The sequence below is a fragment of the Danio rerio genome, chromosome 17, assembly GCF_052040795.2.
Source record: "Danio rerio strain M-AB ecotype USA chromosome 17, GRCz13ab, whole genome shotgun sequence".
In the NCBI taxonomy this organism is placed as follows: Eukaryota; Metazoa; Chordata; class Actinopteri; order Cypriniformes; family Danionidae; genus Danio; species Danio rerio.
This window is the reverse complement of record NC_141037.1, coordinates 40,241,325-40,258,722: the sequence shown is the minus strand read 5'-3', so window position 1 is coordinate 40,258,722 and position 17,398 is coordinate 40,241,325. Positions and strand designations below refer to the sequence as shown.

The 17,398-nt window shown below is 38.7% G+C and overlaps 1 protein-coding gene and 1 long non-coding RNA gene across 5 annotated transcripts in view; one reads left to right on the top strand and one right to left on the bottom strand.

Annotated features, from left to right (window-relative positions):
* Positions 1-17,398, top strand: part of LOC147833146 (uncharacterized) — a 106,300-nt gene that overhangs the window by 5,588 nt on the left and 83,314 nt on the right. Inside the window, exon 2 of the long non-coding RNA XR_015513676.1 lies at positions 15,157-15,284. This is a non-coding gene — a long non-coding RNA (uncharacterized LOC147833146). The remainder of the gene's footprint in view (positions 1-15,156; positions 15,285-17,398) is intronic.
* sptb (spectrin, beta, erythrocytic) overlaps positions 1-17,398 on the bottom strand; it is a 34,387-nt gene that overhangs the window by 3,873 nt on the left and 13,116 nt on the right. For all 4 annotated transcript variants that reach the window (NM_131525.2, XM_087289453.1, XM_087289452.1 and 1 more), the window contains 29 exons: positions 14,701-14,852; positions 14,400-14,573; positions 13,662-13,768; positions 13,467-13,547; positions 12,385-12,500; positions 12,182-12,294; positions 11,902-12,089; positions 11,695-11,812; positions 10,419-10,577; positions 9,978-10,280; positions 9,705-9,855; positions 8,720-9,590; positions 8,496-8,633; positions 7,653-8,412; positions 7,229-7,431; positions 6,325-6,415; positions 6,066-6,212; positions 5,535-5,804; positions 5,158-5,382; positions 4,983-5,072; positions 4,587-4,871; positions 2,689-2,819; positions 2,365-2,569; positions 2,022-2,245; positions 1,661-1,811; positions 1,265-1,509; positions 1,038-1,176; positions 873-957; positions 605-801 (listed from right to left, as the gene is read on the bottom strand). In NM_131525.2, the coding sequence (NP_571600.2) occupies positions 605-801; positions 873-957; positions 1,038-1,176; positions 1,265-1,509; positions 1,661-1,811; positions 2,022-2,245; positions 2,365-2,569; positions 2,689-2,819; positions 4,587-4,871; positions 4,983-5,072; positions 5,158-5,382; positions 5,535-5,804; positions 6,066-6,212; positions 6,325-6,415; positions 7,229-7,431; positions 7,653-8,412; positions 8,496-8,633; positions 8,720-9,590; positions 9,705-9,855; positions 9,978-10,280; positions 10,419-10,577; positions 11,695-11,812; positions 11,902-12,089; positions 12,182-12,294; positions 12,385-12,500; positions 13,467-13,547; positions 13,662-13,768; positions 14,400-14,573; positions 14,701-14,852 (6,119 nt within the window). The remainder of the gene's footprint in view (positions 1-604; positions 802-872; positions 958-1,037; positions 1,177-1,264; positions 1,510-1,660; positions 1,812-2,021; positions 2,246-2,364; positions 2,570-2,688; positions 2,820-4,586; positions 4,872-4,982; positions 5,073-5,157; positions 5,383-5,534; positions 5,805-6,065; positions 6,213-6,324; positions 6,416-7,228; positions 7,432-7,652; positions 8,413-8,495; positions 8,634-8,719; positions 9,591-9,704; positions 9,856-9,977; positions 10,281-10,418; positions 10,578-11,694; positions 11,813-11,901; positions 12,090-12,181; positions 12,295-12,384; positions 12,501-13,466; positions 13,548-13,661; positions 13,769-14,399; positions 14,574-14,700; positions 14,853-17,398) is intronic.

The following is a 17,398-nucleotide window of genomic DNA, read 5'->3' as shown; positions in this document are numbered from 1 at the left end:
GTGACATATGATGAAAGTATTTTTTTCATGTAAAAAGTAAATTTCTGTCATAACCATCCGCAATGGCGACACAAATTTTCAGCTTTAGAAATGGTTTCTATTTCTGCAATGTCACGGCTGAAACAACAGCATAAACTACTATAACAATGATCACCTCGGGTGCTGATTGAGGCCTTTATTCATTGTTAAATGTTATCAGTATGAGTTTGACTACCATTTAATACCATTCAAGACATTTATTGATAAACTAGAAGTGGTAGCAGATTTTAAAAATAAAATTACTACATAAAATTTAAACATAAATGTTAGAACTGTAACAGTGCAAACCAACAACATCAGTCACTCATCACATACTTTTAATAATGTTAAAGATATTTAATTTTTATTGAATAAATTATAACCTGTCTGTATTGTGAGTGCAGCACATTAATCTGAGCATCTGAATAGCAGGAATTTAAATGTTTCTGTCATGTCACGTCTGGTGCATACAGTCAAATTGCTTGTCGTTGGAATCTTGTCGCTTTGTGTGTTCTTATGACACGGTGTAATGGTATTGTATGAGATGAATGAAGGATGTGATAAGGTAAAAAAAAAAAAAACATACTGTTGTAAGACGTTCCAATGCTGAGAAACGCTCTTCCCATGTTGCAGTAGATTTTTCAAATGCTTCATGCCTTTTGAGCAGTTTTTCAACCTCATCGACTGTCTGACCCACGTCCTTGCTGGCCACATATGGCTCCTGGGCAATCAACCATGCCTCTGCCACAGAAGCATCTCGAGCAAACTGACATACCTCCAGTACTAGGAGGAGATATAATCATGAGTAGTTGTAGTAAACAAAAGGGCTATAGTTAGTATGTGTGTTGACTTACAAAGTCTGAGCCAGTCCCATCGATCATCCCATTTGAGCATCATCTCTTTTCTCTTCTCTACCAGTTGCATCAGCTTCTCTTTAATCTGTGAGGAGAAAAAGTGTAAATAAACACAATCTGGACACTGGCAAACTGTTGTGCTTGTTGCTTCCTAGGAATGGATACCTCTGCAGAGTCCTTGTGCTTGCGTTCCAGGAGAGCCTGTCCAAGTTGCACACACTGATTAAACTTTGGCCCACGGGTCTCAATTTCAGCACGGATCCCTTGATGATACTTCATCAGAAGCTCCACTGAGGAGACGTCTCTTCAGTGGACAACAAGAGACAAACTTTATTACAGAGAAAAATGGATATCTAATTTTATGACCACAGCGATTCCACTCATTTTCTTACCTTGGTTTTTCCTGTGTCTCTATCTGTTGAAGGATGCTTTCCATCCAGGCCATTAGGTCTCTCACCATGGTGAAAAAGCGGAATTTGTCTGCTGTCTCCTCCAGCTGTTTCCTCCTACCCGCACAAGCATCCAACAGACCCTTCCAGGCCTCAACAACCTCTTTTTCAGTTGCTTGAATGGCAGTAGCCTGATCTCCTGCATACTGGGCATGCAATCTAGCTGCTGTCTCCTGGAACTGTTTTACCTGCATGAAGAGAAAAAAAAAAACTTAATAATTTAAGCCTTAAGAATTTAAGGCATAACATTTTGGGATTTTCTATGCAAACCTATAAATATGTTCAAGGCACAGTAATTTGATGTGAATGACAACCATTTTTTATTTGATGTGCCCTTGCCTGTTTGCCCAAGGAGCTGATATCCCTCTCAAATGCAGCATGCATTCGGTGGAATGATTCTGCTTTGCTGAAGTCTTCTCCCAAGTCTTCAGGAAGTTCATTCTTCTTTTCCTCAATGTGACCAACCAGCTCTTTTCCATCATAAAAATACCTAACAAAATTCACAGACGATTGTAAAAAATATTTTATTTTTTAATTCTCAACCCCATACAACACCATACCCAGGTAAAGACTTTATCAAATACTTATAATCTTGTTAGTATATTCTACCTTAGGTGTAAGATAAGTAGTTCAGTAGGAATAATATAATCTGATAAGAACACTGTACTCCATTTAAACAGTTTAGCTCTTCTGTACTTACTTAAGGAGGTCATAAGAGGATGTGAGGAGCTGGGCACGAGTGTCAATGAGCTCCAGCAAATCTGCCCAACTCTCATTTACTCCATCCTTCCACTCGGCCAATGTCGCTGACTCACTGTGGCCTCCTTCAATTAGTTCATCTATGATCCGGTTCACAGTATCTACACGTTCTTGACCCACTGTCCCTGTTTCCCGTGCAAACTCCCTGAACTTGTCTCGCAAGATCTGTAATGTTGAAAAGTACAGCTATAACAATACAATAAACTGAATGTGCAAAGTATTCAGACATGCTTCTTGTGAGAGGTAGCGAAAAAGCTTAAGTGTCAAAGTGGGTTCTGCTTTACCGTCACATGATCAAGGTCTTGGCCCATTTCTTGTGATGAAGCCACTACATCTCGCTCTGCAATCCACTGCTCTAGATCCTCCACTTCCCGACTCAGCAGGAAATGGTGATATGTGTGGTCCAGCTTCTTTTTGCGGTCTTCTGCCAGCTCCTTCAGCCCAGCATACTGCTTATCAACTTGTCCTTGTCTTCGGATGATAGCCTCACTTAAAAAAAATATGATAAAAGAGATTCATTTTTGCAGTTTAGCTTGTTCTAATATGCAACTTTTAGTGTGTATATTGCATGTATACTGGTTTGTATTTTGACAATCAGCCTAATATACCCATCTGGGTGCTCTTCAGCCAGCATCTTCTGGGCACGGTCTGCCAATTGCTGGATGGAATATGCATAGTCATCCACTGTCTGCTTAAGAACCAGGTGCCGCTTCAGCATGATCATAGCACTCTGTTCATCCTGCAATAGAAAGAGATTCATTGTTAAAGGTATTATTATTTTATATATAATTTTAGTGTTTTTTTATGAGAAAAGTTTTAACACAATTATATATATATATATATATATATATATATATATATATATATATATATATATATATATATATATATATATATCTGAGCAATTTCATTCTTCTGGCTTAAAAAAGGAAAGTTGAAGCAACGTCACAAGATATAAGATAAATGGTGGTAACAGAGAGAGTTAGTTCAATCCAATCCATAATACTATGAATGAGATATAGTTACATAATTATGCATGAGATTATAACTAGGTAGTATTACTGCTGATCTTTCTATTTTCAATCCTTGTGAACATTCAGAAATGCAGGTCCGTGTTTGCATTTGTAATGATTTAGTTTTTTTACCTGACCACTTTGAGAATTTTTTTACAAGGGAAAACCAGGTTTGCTAATTGGCTGAAGGACGCTGTTCCAATTTCTGTTGATTTTACAGTCTCTACAAATTTGATTTATTCATTCATTTTCATCTGCTTTTTCTGGTGCTGGGTCCCGGGGAAAGTAGTTTTTAGGACAGAACCCCTCTTCCCCCAAGATGCCCGAGCCACCTGACTTCTCCTCCCGAGTGAAAGAGCTCTTCACCCTATCTGTAAGGGTGCACCCTGCCACCCTGTGAAGGAAACTCATTTCGGCCGCTTGTATCCGAGATCTTGTCATTTTGCTCATGACCCAAAATTCTTGAACATAGATGAGAGTAAGAACGTAGATTGACTGGTTTATTGAGAGCTTTGCCTTTCGGCTCAGCTCCTTATTTACCACAACGGACCGGTACATTGAACGCATTACTGCTGCACCAATTAGCCTGTCAATGTCACGTTCCATCCTGCCCTCATTTGTGAACAAAAACCAAAGATGCTTGAACTCCTCCACCTGGGGTAAGAACTTACCTCTAACATGGACATGGCAAACCACCTCAGTGCATGCTGATGGTCCATGTTTGATAAAGCCAACAGAACAGAATTGTCTGTGAATAACAGAGATGAAATCCTGTGGTCCCTGAACCGGACCCCCTCCAGCCTAAGGCTGCGCTTTGTAAAAATTATGAACAAAATTGGTGACAAAGGGCAGCTCTGCCGGAGTCCAACATGCACTGGAAACAAGTCTGACTTATTGCCAGCAATGTGAACCAAACTCCTGCTCTGTTCAAACAGAGACAAGACAGCCCTTAACAGAATGCCTTAGACCCCAATCTCCCAGAGCCCCCTTCACAAAATGCCATGCGGGATACAGTCGAATGCCTACTCCAAGTCCATAAAATATTTGTGGACGGGTTGGGAATACTCCCATGAACCATAGAGCACCCTGGTAAGGGTATAGAGCTGGTCCAGTGTACCACGGCCTGGATGAAAATCGCATTGTTCCCTTTGGATCCTAGGTTCAACCAGGTTTTCTTGTGTGCTGAAATGTTGCTTTTGCATTTGCAAATCAGTGCTTGAATTAACAAAAGGTTACTGTCACTGAGACATTTTATTAAGGCTGTTTGTTGGCTAATAGTCATAGCCTATAGGCTTCACTGTAAACTTGTTTTAGCCTGGACTTTTGAATGGTTTGAAAGAGTCTGCAATCTCTTTTATCTATATGAAGATATCCTCACTGTAAAGTTCCTACTCTGCATCACACATTTTCAAATATGATGTGTAAAGAAACACTGTTGAAATGGGGCATTTTAAGACACTTCTGCACACTTTTGCCAGTCTTCACAGTCTTACCTTTGCCATCTCATCAGCAATCATGTAGAGTTCTTGTTCACCTATCCAGGCCTCAGAATCATCTGCATCATTGTAATACTGTTGGGCCTCATTAGAGCCATAAAGCCGTTCTCTTCGTTTTGCCATCTCTTCCTGTAGCTGTGCCCACACCACCTGAAGCTTCTTCATCTCCTCAGACATGCGTTCTTCCTCTGGACTGCCCTCTGCTGCTGCTGCCATTCGCCGACCCCGCTCTAACACTTCATCAATGCGTGGTTGATGACCATCAATCTCTTTTTGTAAGGACTGCACAGGACATGCACAGTGTTTATGAAAGGGGTGGATGAGGTATATAAAAGGATACATGATAATGAATGATAATGAATATCTGTGGGGGGAAAGTGGGAACAAACTTACTTGGTTCTTCTTAAGCAAAAGTTGGACAGTCTGAAGATTGTTACCATGATCATCTGACATAGCCATTGGTAACCTTTCATTAACCCAGAGCTGAGGAGAAAATCAAGAAAATCATTCATTAAAACTATATGCATTCTGAAAAGCTGTATATGGGTATGCTCAGGTATGTACATACTATTTCATCAGCAAGATCTCTAAAGAACTGGTGCACTGCCTTAGCAGCCTCCAGCTTTCCCTTGCGTTGTGATAAAGGTGTGAGGAGCTTCTGGAAATCTCTCTGAAGATTTTGTTGCTCAATCTCAAGCTCAGGCTGGTCCTCTCTAAGAGAACCATGCTGCTCTACAGCCTCCTGAAGTTCTTCAAGCTCTCGTGCACGGTCCCGAACCTGATTCTCTGTTATCTAGGGAGGAATAGAGAAGATTTTTGCACTGTACTATAAACTTCGACATGAAAGGACAGTGCAGAGATCATAATTAACTTCAACTGAAGTAGTCTACTGTAGAATTGTCTCAAAAACAACACAATGACAAAATATCAAATTTACTGTCACACCTGATGTTTCTTTAGCAGGATGTTGGCACTGGTAAGATCCTTAACTTCTTCTTCCACATCACCCTGAAGTTGCTGCTGCAATTCAGCTAACCATTTCTTTAGGTCAGCTAGGCTCTGATCGAACAGCTCAGAACGGTTTGCATCAAACAGTAGCCGAGCCTTTTCTTGTGTGGTGCTCTCCAGCTTATCCCATAGTTCATGAAGCTTGGCAAGGCGATCCTTAACAATAGGCTCAAACTCAGGCTTGGATTCCATCAGTTCCTGTCCCTCCTAAATGCAAGAACATGGTACTGAAATTATGGTACAAAGTAGAAGGGGCCAGTCAACTTTCTAAGATTTGCTTAAAATTTTTAAAATAATGTAAAGCAAAGGCTTAATTTAATTAATGAAGGTCTATCTACAAAGGTTTATCATTAATAAATTATTTAAAATTGTTTACCCATTGATAAAACTAATGGTATATTTACTTCATAAATCCAAATGTTGTACTCTATTTAATATATTCTATACACACACACAAAATGCATATACCTTATCAATGTTATGAAGCCAATCCTTGTTTGATGCTAGTTCTGCCATGAAAGCTTGGTGTTTTTGCCACTTGCTATGAAGGTTACGAGCCTCATCATATGATGTATCTTGTGCAGTCAGCATTTTCTCATTAATCCACAATGTAAGCTGAAAGAAATGCAATTTATAGATGTATTAGATAAGAGGAAAGATAACATTAAAATTACATTTCAAGCTGTAATATCTTGGAAATAATCTTATTGAGTAGAACATGGCTCACATCCTGAGTGTTTTGAAGGAAGTGCTGAAGTTCCCTGTTGTCTTTAAGTTTCCCTGAGACTTCCTTGGCTTTGTCTTGGTTCTTTTTGTTCCTTTAAGACATGTACATCCAAATGCATGCGTTACTTACTGTTATTTCTCTAGTGCAAAGTGGTGTAAAATGTGTATATGGATAAATGTGAACACTGGCAGCATTGATATAGCTTTTCTTCACTATTCCATTTTCTCACAAAGAGAGAACACTTAAAAAGAGCAACATAAGCCAATGGATTAGGTGTACTTTCACAAAAGATCAATACCCATCAGGGTAGGCGCCCATCTTAAGAAGCTACAGACTGCCTGGGCAAGTAGAAGAAATGCAGGCCACTCCATTACAGCATTATGCTTCTCTCACTCACTCCTGATTCAGCACAAGTAAACAAAGATAGCTCAAATGCATAAGTGCATTAACATGAACTGAAACCTCTGGCTTTTTTTCTGAATTAAACTTACATGACAGGATGACAGCAGTCGATTTTGCATTGTAAGTGTTCTTGTCATCCCAATTCATGTGCTGGTCAAGAGGATGAGTAATAGACGATATTAATAAATTTGCCAACAGCTAAACTTCTAGCTACCCTTATGTTACCAATTACAATTACATTAGCCATTTGTGTGAATTGTTTTGATGTTACAGTAATCCATTACGGTCATGTCTACTAAACCATCCATTTTACCTATGTAACATTGTGGGGATACTAGCACCACTGTGATTTGTTTGTCTTTTTTAAGTAGGCATTTTGTATTGAATGTTTTTCAACTTTGTAGATATCACATGGTAGGTCAAAATGGAATGTTCTATTTATATTTTTGTTTTGTGTCTGTTTTATGATAAGAAAAATAGGGCAAATATATGAAAAACAGACCTTTCCTCGATTGAACTCATCTTGTCTTTCACTTTTCCAGAGTAAAGGTTTTCACTATCCACCAGCCTCTGACCAGTCTCCAGTGTGCTAAGTATCTTCTCCTTATTAGCATCCATGGTGGTAACAAAGTCCTCATGTTTCTTCAAGGCCTTCTCTGCTCCATCAAGGGTGTCAGGCTTGTCTACGTGGGCTAGAGTGTATTCCTTTTAAGAAGTAAAATTAAAAAACACAAAAAAAGAGATATAGCGTTTTAAATGGGTATAAAAGTGTAATTGGCAATTAAAGATCATTAGCAAAGAATATTAGCCACTTTGTTTTGGAATTTACCATGGTATGGTTTCCTTAAAATTACTCTTTTTAATGAAAAGAAAGCTAAACTACATCTATTTTGATTCAATAAATGAAAAAGTCTCTGCATATATACCTGATTATTTAAGATGGCATCAGCCTGTTTGGCATCTCTCATGAATTGTTGGAAACCGAGACCCTGATCTAGGAAGTTCTTGCGACTGTCCCACATTTTGTGAAGCTCACCCCAGCCCTTATCAAGACCCTCCAGCCTCTGTTCCAGTTGCTGGTACTGAGGATCATCTTCTTGACCTTGAATAACAGCAGCTCCTGTGTCTTTCACACGATGGTAGTCTTCCTCATGGCCATCCATATCATGCCTCAAAGCATCATGGAGATTCAGGAGTTGCTCAGCCTCTGGTAAACCATCTGGCATATCTTCAGAAGCAACAGCCTTCTGTGACTTGAACAACCAAGCTTGAAAATCGTCCATGTCCTGTAAGAAGGTCTGCAGCTTGCTGACCTCCCCAAGAGAGTCTTCACGGTCTTTCAGGGTACGTTTCAAGGTGTCCCATGCTGCATCCAACTCTTCCTGTCTGGCAAGTATATCAGAAGCATTTTCTGGGTGCTCCTTTACAAGCTTCTGGGCCTCGTCACGCAGGGAATCCAACTTATCTTGGATGGCAGCAAGGTCTCTTTCCATGCCAAAAAGCTTCCTTTGAATAGTAATGACAGCAGCAAGGTCATTCCCAAGATCCTGTGTAGACTCAATGACTCTCGTCTTTTCTTTTATCCATGATTCTGTCTCATCACAATCAAGATCATAGTTATGTAGGCTAAGAGCAGAATCTACCCTATGTTTCTTATCTTCGACCATTGCTTTAAAAGCCTCCCATCTGTGAGAATAGAAAAAGTAACATTGCAGATCATTCATAAATATTTTATATATTTACATTTAGGAATACTGTTTAAATCTTACCTCTTATTGAGACGAATTTGACAGTCTTTCACTTGTTTTGTTTGTGGATGTCTGCTGTCTTCAAGTTGCTTGGCTGCTTTATTAACGTTATCAACTCGAGTCTGCATATTACCCATTTCTTGAGCAAGAATGCTTAGCCTACCAATAAACAGATGAGAATTTTATGGAGTTTATGAAAAATTCTTAAAGTTCTGTCTCTGGGTTCATAAAAATAATTGCCATACCTGTTTTGTACAATTTCTAGATCTTCCAAATTCTCAGGTGTCTCTAACCCAACCAGCCAGGTCTCTTTCTGGCCCATCCAGAGCTCACAAGCATCTGTCTCACTGAAGATAGTGTAAAGAGCCATGGTGTCATCCAGTTTCTTCTGCCTCAAATCAGAGAGGGTCAGAAGCTCAATATACATATCCCGTATATCATTCAGACGGCCCTGGATGTCAGGGGTATTCCGTAGTTCTTCAGGAAGTGCATTGGCCTGTTTGGATAGAGCATCAATGGTGGCTCCATTCTTAGCAGCCTCATCTCTTAAGTCACGGTGTTTCTTGAGCAGTCGCTGTGTAGTGTACTCATCATGCCCAACATCGTCACTGCTCATCTGTCTCATTGCATCGACCAGCCAAGCCTTGAGGTCATCAGCATCACCCTGAAACTGGAAGAAACGTTGGGTGTCTTGCAGATTCTGTTTACGGAATGCAGCCAGTTCCTCCAGTTGTTGCCACTGTCTTTGTACATCATTCATGCGTTGCTGCACTTTGGGGGAACCCAAGTGCTTGATCTGGATCATGCTCTCTCCCTCGTCCATCACCTGCTTCAAGTTGTCCCGTCTTGCTGCAAGCTCATCCTCAAAGACACTGTGTTTGCTTTGCAGTATCAACACACTGGTCAGGTCCTTACCATAGTCAAGAGAGGAAAATATTTGCTCCCTTTCACGAATCCAGCTTTCCAGCTCTGCTATCTCCCATAAAAAGTTCCAAAGGCGCCGTGACTGCTCAAGGCGTGCTTTTCTTTGAGCTGCCAGTGCACACAACTCCTGGTAGCACAGGTCCAAATGCTGTACCCGATCACGGATAACTTGGGGGTCACATGGTTTATAACCTTAACAATTGAAAGCAGAAAAGCAAAATAAACAATGAAAATGTGTTAAGACTATACTTCACTCCTACATCACCGTCGTCAACAGAAAATAGGTGAGGGATCCACTATACTCACTGTCACCATTAGCAAATTTAAGAGCAGCTGCATTGGCTGATTTCACTCTTTCTGCCTGCACTGCTATATCAGCCTCTACCAATGAATGTTTCTGCAACAAGTCTTCCACTTCCAATAAGTGTTTTCCAAAGTCTGGGGACAACAGACGACCCTAAAGAAAAATGTGGCATAATAAATACTCAGAATAATGCTAATGTAACCGTTAAATGAACCCATAACATTCCAGGAGAACATATAATTCCAAAACACTGTTCATCCATTTGTCCTTCCTACCTTCATCTCATCCATCCAGCTGATGATGTGGAGCATTTCCTGGAAAATTCTCTGAAGGGTGAGGTTCTTGTCTAGGCGACCTCTGCGAGCTTTTAGGAGCTCCTGTAGGTAATCCCACAGCCTCAAGATATTGTCCTTTCTAGCATCAATGCGTTTAGCATCATGGTATCTTTCTGACTCCAGTTCTTTAGACAGGGCAACCAGTGCCTGAACACGTTCTTCATATGCGGCAATGTCTGTCTCTATAGCATCATGTTTCTTCTTAGCTGCCTCCACTGCTGGTAAGTCATAGCCAAAGTTGTCCTTCACAATAAAAAGCATAATTATCATTCATTTCAGAATTAATGAGTTGGCTGTCTTATGAAAGTATTGGTATTTACATAAGGTCTCTCTGCACCTTTCATCTTACAGGTGACATAGGGACTGTAGATAATGAGTTACCTGTGAAACCAGTCTTTGATTCTCCATAAGCCAGGTTTCTCTCATGGCTGCCTTTCTGTCAAAGCGACGAGCCATCTGTTCCAGCTTCTCTTGCCTAATGAGTTCATCTCTTAAGACCCGCTCACGATCATATTCTGCCTTCTCCAACCTCTCCCAAGCCTAAAAACAACAGTATACGCACATTAAAAATTAAAATAAAAAAATAAAAATAAAAAACCAAGACTCTCAGACCATACTCGATCCTTATTATTGTAATGTAATGTAATGTGTATTTATATAGCGCATTTATTGTGTATGGCCGTACACCCAAAGCGCTTCACAATCATGAGGGGGGGTCTCTCCACACCACCACCAGTGTGCAGCATCCACTTGGATGATGCAACGGCTGCCACAGGAAAACGGCGCCAGTGCGCTCACCACACACCAGCTATTGGTGGAGAGGAGAGACAGTGATAGAGCCAATTTGGTGGAAGGGGATGATTGGGAGGCCATGATCGTAAGGGCCGATAGAGGGACTTTGGCCAGGACACCGGGGTTACACCCCTGCTCTTTCACGAGAAGTGACATGGGATTTTTAATGACCACAGAGAGTCAGGACCTCGGTTTAACGTCTCATCCGAAAGACGGCGCCCACTGACAGTTTAGTGTCCCCTTCACTTTTACTGGGGCATTAGGACTCACACAGACCACAGGTTAAGCGCCCCCTGCTGGCCTCACTAACACCACTTCCAACAGCAACCTAGTGTTCCCTAGTGGTCTCCCATCCAGGTACTGACCAGGCTCAGCCCTGCTTAGCTTCAGTAAGTAACCGGTCTTGGGCTGCAGGGTGACATGGCTGTGGCTTTTGTATCTAAAGAAAATTTAACTTAAGTGGCAAGGACAGTTGAATTCTTAACAAAGTTTATCATGATTTGGTTGATGTCATTGCTGAAGCTGAGGATGTCTTCCATTCAAAGTTAGATGGAGTATAACCCATGTGATATCAAATGATAATCCCTTTTTCTATTGTTCAGTCCTTAGAAAAGCATGTCTAAAAATCACAGATAAAAAGAATGGCAATGACAAATTGATATATTTCCCCTTGGTCTAACCATATTTGCACAATGTGCCCTGCATCACAATGAAATCACAGTTTTTTATGTTTAAAATCTAACTTCAAGCAGCATTCAGTTGCATTTTCTCTAATCAGAGGTTGGAAAAGCATGTTTTCCTAATTAAATAAAGTCAGAATTAATATATTCAAAATTAAATTAAAAGATTAAAATTAGCACCCCACCTTGTTGATATCTGACACCAATGCACCCTCTTTAGGTGTGTAGACTTTCTGATTGTTGGCCCTCATTCTGCTCTGGATGGTAAACAGCAGTACTTCCAAGTTTCCTTTCTCCTGAAACCTGAGTAGTATGAGTTAAAAAGTAATTAAAGTATGATGTTTACGGGTATTGCAACAGAAAGACATTTGTTCATTAATAGCCTGAATTACTTTGGTGGTTTCTCCACAGTACGGTAAGAGTTGAAAGCCTGCAGTTGCTGTTGGACGCCTGTAAGGGAGTTAGCGAGCTTGCGGTTGTTTAGCACTACGATGGTTTGCTCAATCCATGTTAGCAGGTCCGATGACAGTGTCTCATACTTCTCAATCATCTTCTCAGTTTCAATGGCCTGGTCCAGCACCTAGGGAATATGAATATGAATAAATGCGATTGTCTTCCTGCTTTAAACACACATTGTAATTTAAATAGAATGGCTCAGATTTTATTCTGTACCTTTCCAATTCGCTTGCCCTCAACTGCCAGAGCTTTCATCTTGGAGAAATAGTGGTAAAATGCAACAACATATGTGATTATGGACTTCTCATCTGGATTCTCAGTGAACACATCTGCAAACAAGAAAGTACAAAGATGTTATCTCCACAATGGGAGGATGGTTATTTTTTGTTTTGGCTTGACAGTCAGAAGGTGGGACTTGCCTTCTGGGTCCAATAACTTGGTGACACCAAGCTTCTTTTCAGCTACATTAAAAGCCTGTTGCAGGTTGTGTGTGGGATTGGACCTCTTTAGATTGCCATAGTCCACCAGATCTGGCCTGATGGATTAAAATGGAAAAAAAAACAAAGCTGCTGAGAAAGCTTATTTGGTTAATGTGTGTGTTTTTATTTTTTATGATAGTAAGGAACAGGCAGAACAGAATCATTCATCAGTTATTGGTTGGGTAAAGTTACAGTTATGGTTAATTATAGTGTCATGTTTCTGTTTACTGTAAAATTACTAAAGTTTAGAGGGAACCTGAATATTCATATTGTAATCTCTGACTTTTAGCACCTAATTTAAATGTTATTATTCAATTAAATGGGCGTTATCAGTGGATATAAGCTGATAGATATTGGGCCAGTAGGGGCCTTCTGCACCTACTAGTAGGCTCAAAAGGCTGTAATCATCCATTCACATGGTTAATCGGCTATAGTATACTTATAGAGAAGACTCCAGATTCAGATCTGTTTTTACATTACTGTGACGGTTAGGTTTAGGGTTGTGGTAGGGGTAGACATTAATAAAATATAATACATAGAAAATGTAACAAATAACATAAATAATTATCCTGGTTAATCAGCTATACTAATAGAGAAGTCTCCAGATCCGGATCTGGTTTTACATTACTGTGACAGTTGGGTTTAGGGTTCGGTTAGGGGTTGACGTTAATAAAATATGATAAATGGGAAATTTAAAAAATAATATGAATAATTTATGCTAATGTCCGGCCGCAGTTGTATGTGATCTCTGATTAACCATGTGGATAGATGATTAAAGCCTTTTGAGTCTACAAGTAGGCGCAAAAGGCCCCTACTGTCCCATATTTATCAGCTGATAACCACTGATAACGCCCATTCGATCAAGTGATAACATTCGAATCGGCTGCTTTTGGTTGAATACATTAGTAACTTGGCACAATTATATATATATATATATATATATATATATATATATATATATATATATATATATATATATATATATATATATATATATAAAATATTTTTTTTATATTTATCACCTGTGCTTGTGAATGAGAGCATTAAAAGCCATTCCGTCTTTCCAGCTCGTGGTGAAATTGGTGATATTTATGTTTGGGTACCTGTCAACACAAAACAACAACAGATAAATCCATCTCTAACCGCAAATGCTGGTTTAAGCTTAAAAATATGTTGTCAGCTTTATTACTACTAAAATAAAACAACTGTGGTCATACCCTGCAGTCTTCATCTGGCACCAGAGGAGCAGTGCATCTTTGGCTGAGCGAGTCTCTTGCCGGCCCGTCTGATCAGCTTGTCCTGTTTCTACTATGATATCTTGAATCTGTATGCACATGATAAAAGAAATAACTAAATAAATTGCACATGATCTAGAATATTCGTGTCAAGTAGACATTGCTTCCTTTTTAAGGCATTTAAAGCAATAATAAAACTCAAATTCTTATTCAAATTCTCTGACATTTTTTGCACTGTAAATCTCATATTAATTAGAAGATTTACTCTAATTTGCCCTTGGGCGTCCATTCTTGGATATGCAGAGGCTTTGTTACTTTATTTAGATCCTGGCTTTTTTTTGTCTCAATAGTTTGTACATCAATGTGGGAGCCAGGCAGAATAAAGAGCAGTCACAAATTCCCATTCCGGTCTTTTTCCCTTTCATTTGTGAAGGTCTGAATTATGTAGCAGACTACATTGTTTGAAGTTGCTGGGCTAAAAATATTCTGCTATCAAATGGAGAGATTAAAAATAAATATACGCTTTTTCCAATCAGCCGAATACACAATACAAACACTCTGCTGTAGGTCTATTGTATGTTTTATAGTCTGCAAGGGTTTTGGTTAGTTTCAATATATACTGTAAATATATATTGTAAACTTCTGTTGTTCCATATAGTTCTGTTTGAATTATACTTGGAGGCACAGAATAAATAGAGTTTATTAGAATGATTAGCTGACCTGGAAGCGAAGAATGATGGTCCAGATGAGACCCAGGATGAGCCGGTGGTTCCCATCTACAATATCATGTGATCCCATGTTCTCTAAGTGCACCTTCTGTTCCTTTAGAAACTGTAGAGCTTTGTCTACATTCTCCAGACAATGGATACGCATTCGGCCCTTGGTCGGCTTGGGCTAAATGGTGGAAAGATGGATAGTCAGAGATTTTACTGATGTATAATACTATAAATTGACAATAAATTCCTGCTCTGTGCAGTGGTTAATTCGTGGTTTAATACAGATATACACTAAACACACTCACCAATCTCTCCCCTGACAGAACTTCCAATAGTTTGATGAGCATTCTCCCATCCCGCAGGTCTAGATAGAGATCTGAGATTCGGCAACTGACTCTGGCTAGTATGGAGTTTACCCATTTTGTAAAAGTCTTCTTCTGGACAGCCTCTCGCTCATCTGTTTCAATAGCAAAGTTACAACATTCAGTTAATCTGATGTTCCATTTGCATGGAAAGTAATATGATAATGTTCAGCCAAAACTGAAAATTTCATCATTTACTCACTCTTTACTTATTCCAAACCTGTTTCAGTTTCTTTCTGAAAAGCCTGAATGAAACTCTTGACTTCCATAGTATTTTTTTTTCTACAGTGTAAGACAATGTTTACAGGTTTTCAGCTTTTCTGTTCTAATATTCTTTTGTTTTCAACATCATCATTGATTCCTTAATTTTCTTTTACCATAGTCCCTTTATTAATCCAGGGTTGTCACAGCGGAATGAACCACAAACTTATCCAGCGCATGTTTTACGCAGCAGTCACCCTTCCAGCTGCAACCCATCACTGGGAAATCAACAGAATTGAGAAACAAAGTTTTGGAACCACCTGAGGGTGAGTAAAAAGAGATTAAATTTTCATTTTTGGGTGAACTATCCCTTTAATATTTTAACCTCCCTGATTAAAAATCTTTATTTTAAAACATTTTCTATATTCTAAATATCATTTTCTAAGCGCATTTGATTTAAAATCATGATTACACTTTATTTTGATAATCTCTATTGCACATTTTGTTGACTAAAAGTTGCATTGCAAATACATGCCAATTACTTTTCACTTGAGTATTAGTAGACTGTCTGTTTAATATCTGCTGATACTGCTCCTTCAATCGACATTTAACTGACTATAAGTAACTTTACAAGTACATGTCAACTTACACTAACCCTAACCTAACAGTCCAATTATAATTTATTAAATTACTTATCAGATGTTATCATGTAAGTTAAATTCAACAAAATGCATTGCAATGCATAAAAATAAAGTTATTCCAAAATCAGCTTTATCATGGCCAATAAATGCTACTTTACATTACGATAAACTAATCATAAAAATTTATTGTCCTAAAATAGGCTTTATGTTCATGATTTATAATTCTTGAGTGCAGTATGACTTTTGTTGACTGTTCACAAGATTCATCTATTTCGACTTGTAAGAGGCTAAATTATCATATGCATTTGTTTATATGACAAAACATGTCTTTTCGACTCAAGAAGGTCCATACTGACTACAAAAGCAGATACTTATGAGATCAGGGCCTGTTGTGTGGACTTTGGGGGTTTTATGATGTGGTCACATGTTGATTGGTCAGTTTGAATGTCTCAGCATTGGTGGTCACATGGTCAAGAAAGATACAAAATAGGTGGTAAACTCAGGCTCTCTCTCTTTTCCTGCCCTCGTCTTTTCCTGGTCTGTCTTTTCCTGCTCTGCTCCTCTCCTCCTCTGGAGTCTATCTTCTTTGACTTTACTGCAATCAGGCTAACTTCTGAGCCTGCTCTCTTTGTCTCTCTCTCCCTCCCCCTGTGTCTCTCCATCTACCTCTGGTAACTTTGATTTTACATTTAAGCTGGGTACAATTTATCTCATATGTTTTATCATTTCATATTTTATCATTTTATACAGTATTTTGTTATTAATTCAGTTGTAACCATAGAGAATTATTGTCATTAAATCATTTAATTTTCAAGTATTTGTAAATGACTTTTGATTTAACATCAACACTTAATAGTTCCATATAGCAATACAATACAATCACATAATATCAACACTCTCCCACATTTATAGCTATTAATACTGCCCTTATTTCCATTTTTGGTATAAGATTGCAGAAGAATTACAGAACTACAGTTCGAGCCGCTGTGGTTTAAAGACTGTTCTTACAGACTGTATGTATGAGACATAAATCCTACAGCGTGTAAGCTTCATATAGTGCATATTAATGTAAATCCATTTGTTTTTCCTGAGCAAGTCTTCTGCTGTACTGCTGTATTTAAGATTCAACCACAAAAAGAACAAAATTGTGCATTCTTAATGACGTGTTTTATAAATGATTCAGATCCTTTGGCCACTGAAAACTGGAATGATGGAGGGATGAAAAAAGAGAGAGGTGATAAAAATAGAGTAATAGAGGAGGGAGAAAAGGACGAACGGGAAAACATTAGAATGTGAAGTGGGTGGAGAATGGAAAACATGCATGCTTTTAAGCCTACAGTATCTAGAAACATTAAACTTTACATTTTGCAATAGCTAAACAGTTTTATTGCACCATACAAAACATATGGTCAACTCTACAGTCTTTAAATTGCAGTAATGTATTAATTGAGTTCAAGATAATATTTTGCTGGTCTCTGTCATTTTAAGGACTTTGGAGCAAATGGACATGAGAGAGTCTTGAGTACTACAAAACTGTGAATACATTTTGTGGTCAGGTTTCTTCCATCTGGATCACAAAGCCATGAAAAAATAATGATCATTTAAATGTGTAATGCATGATGTCTGAGCTATTTCTGGGCATGTGCGGGAATAGTCCTTTAGAGGTGTTTATTGTGTTAAGATTTCAAGTAACACAACTTCCATAAAGCTGTTTTACAGTATATAGTTTGCAAAATGTTCTTTATAGTAAAATAATGCACATTCTTCAATAGTATATATAGACAAATTAATACAAACAT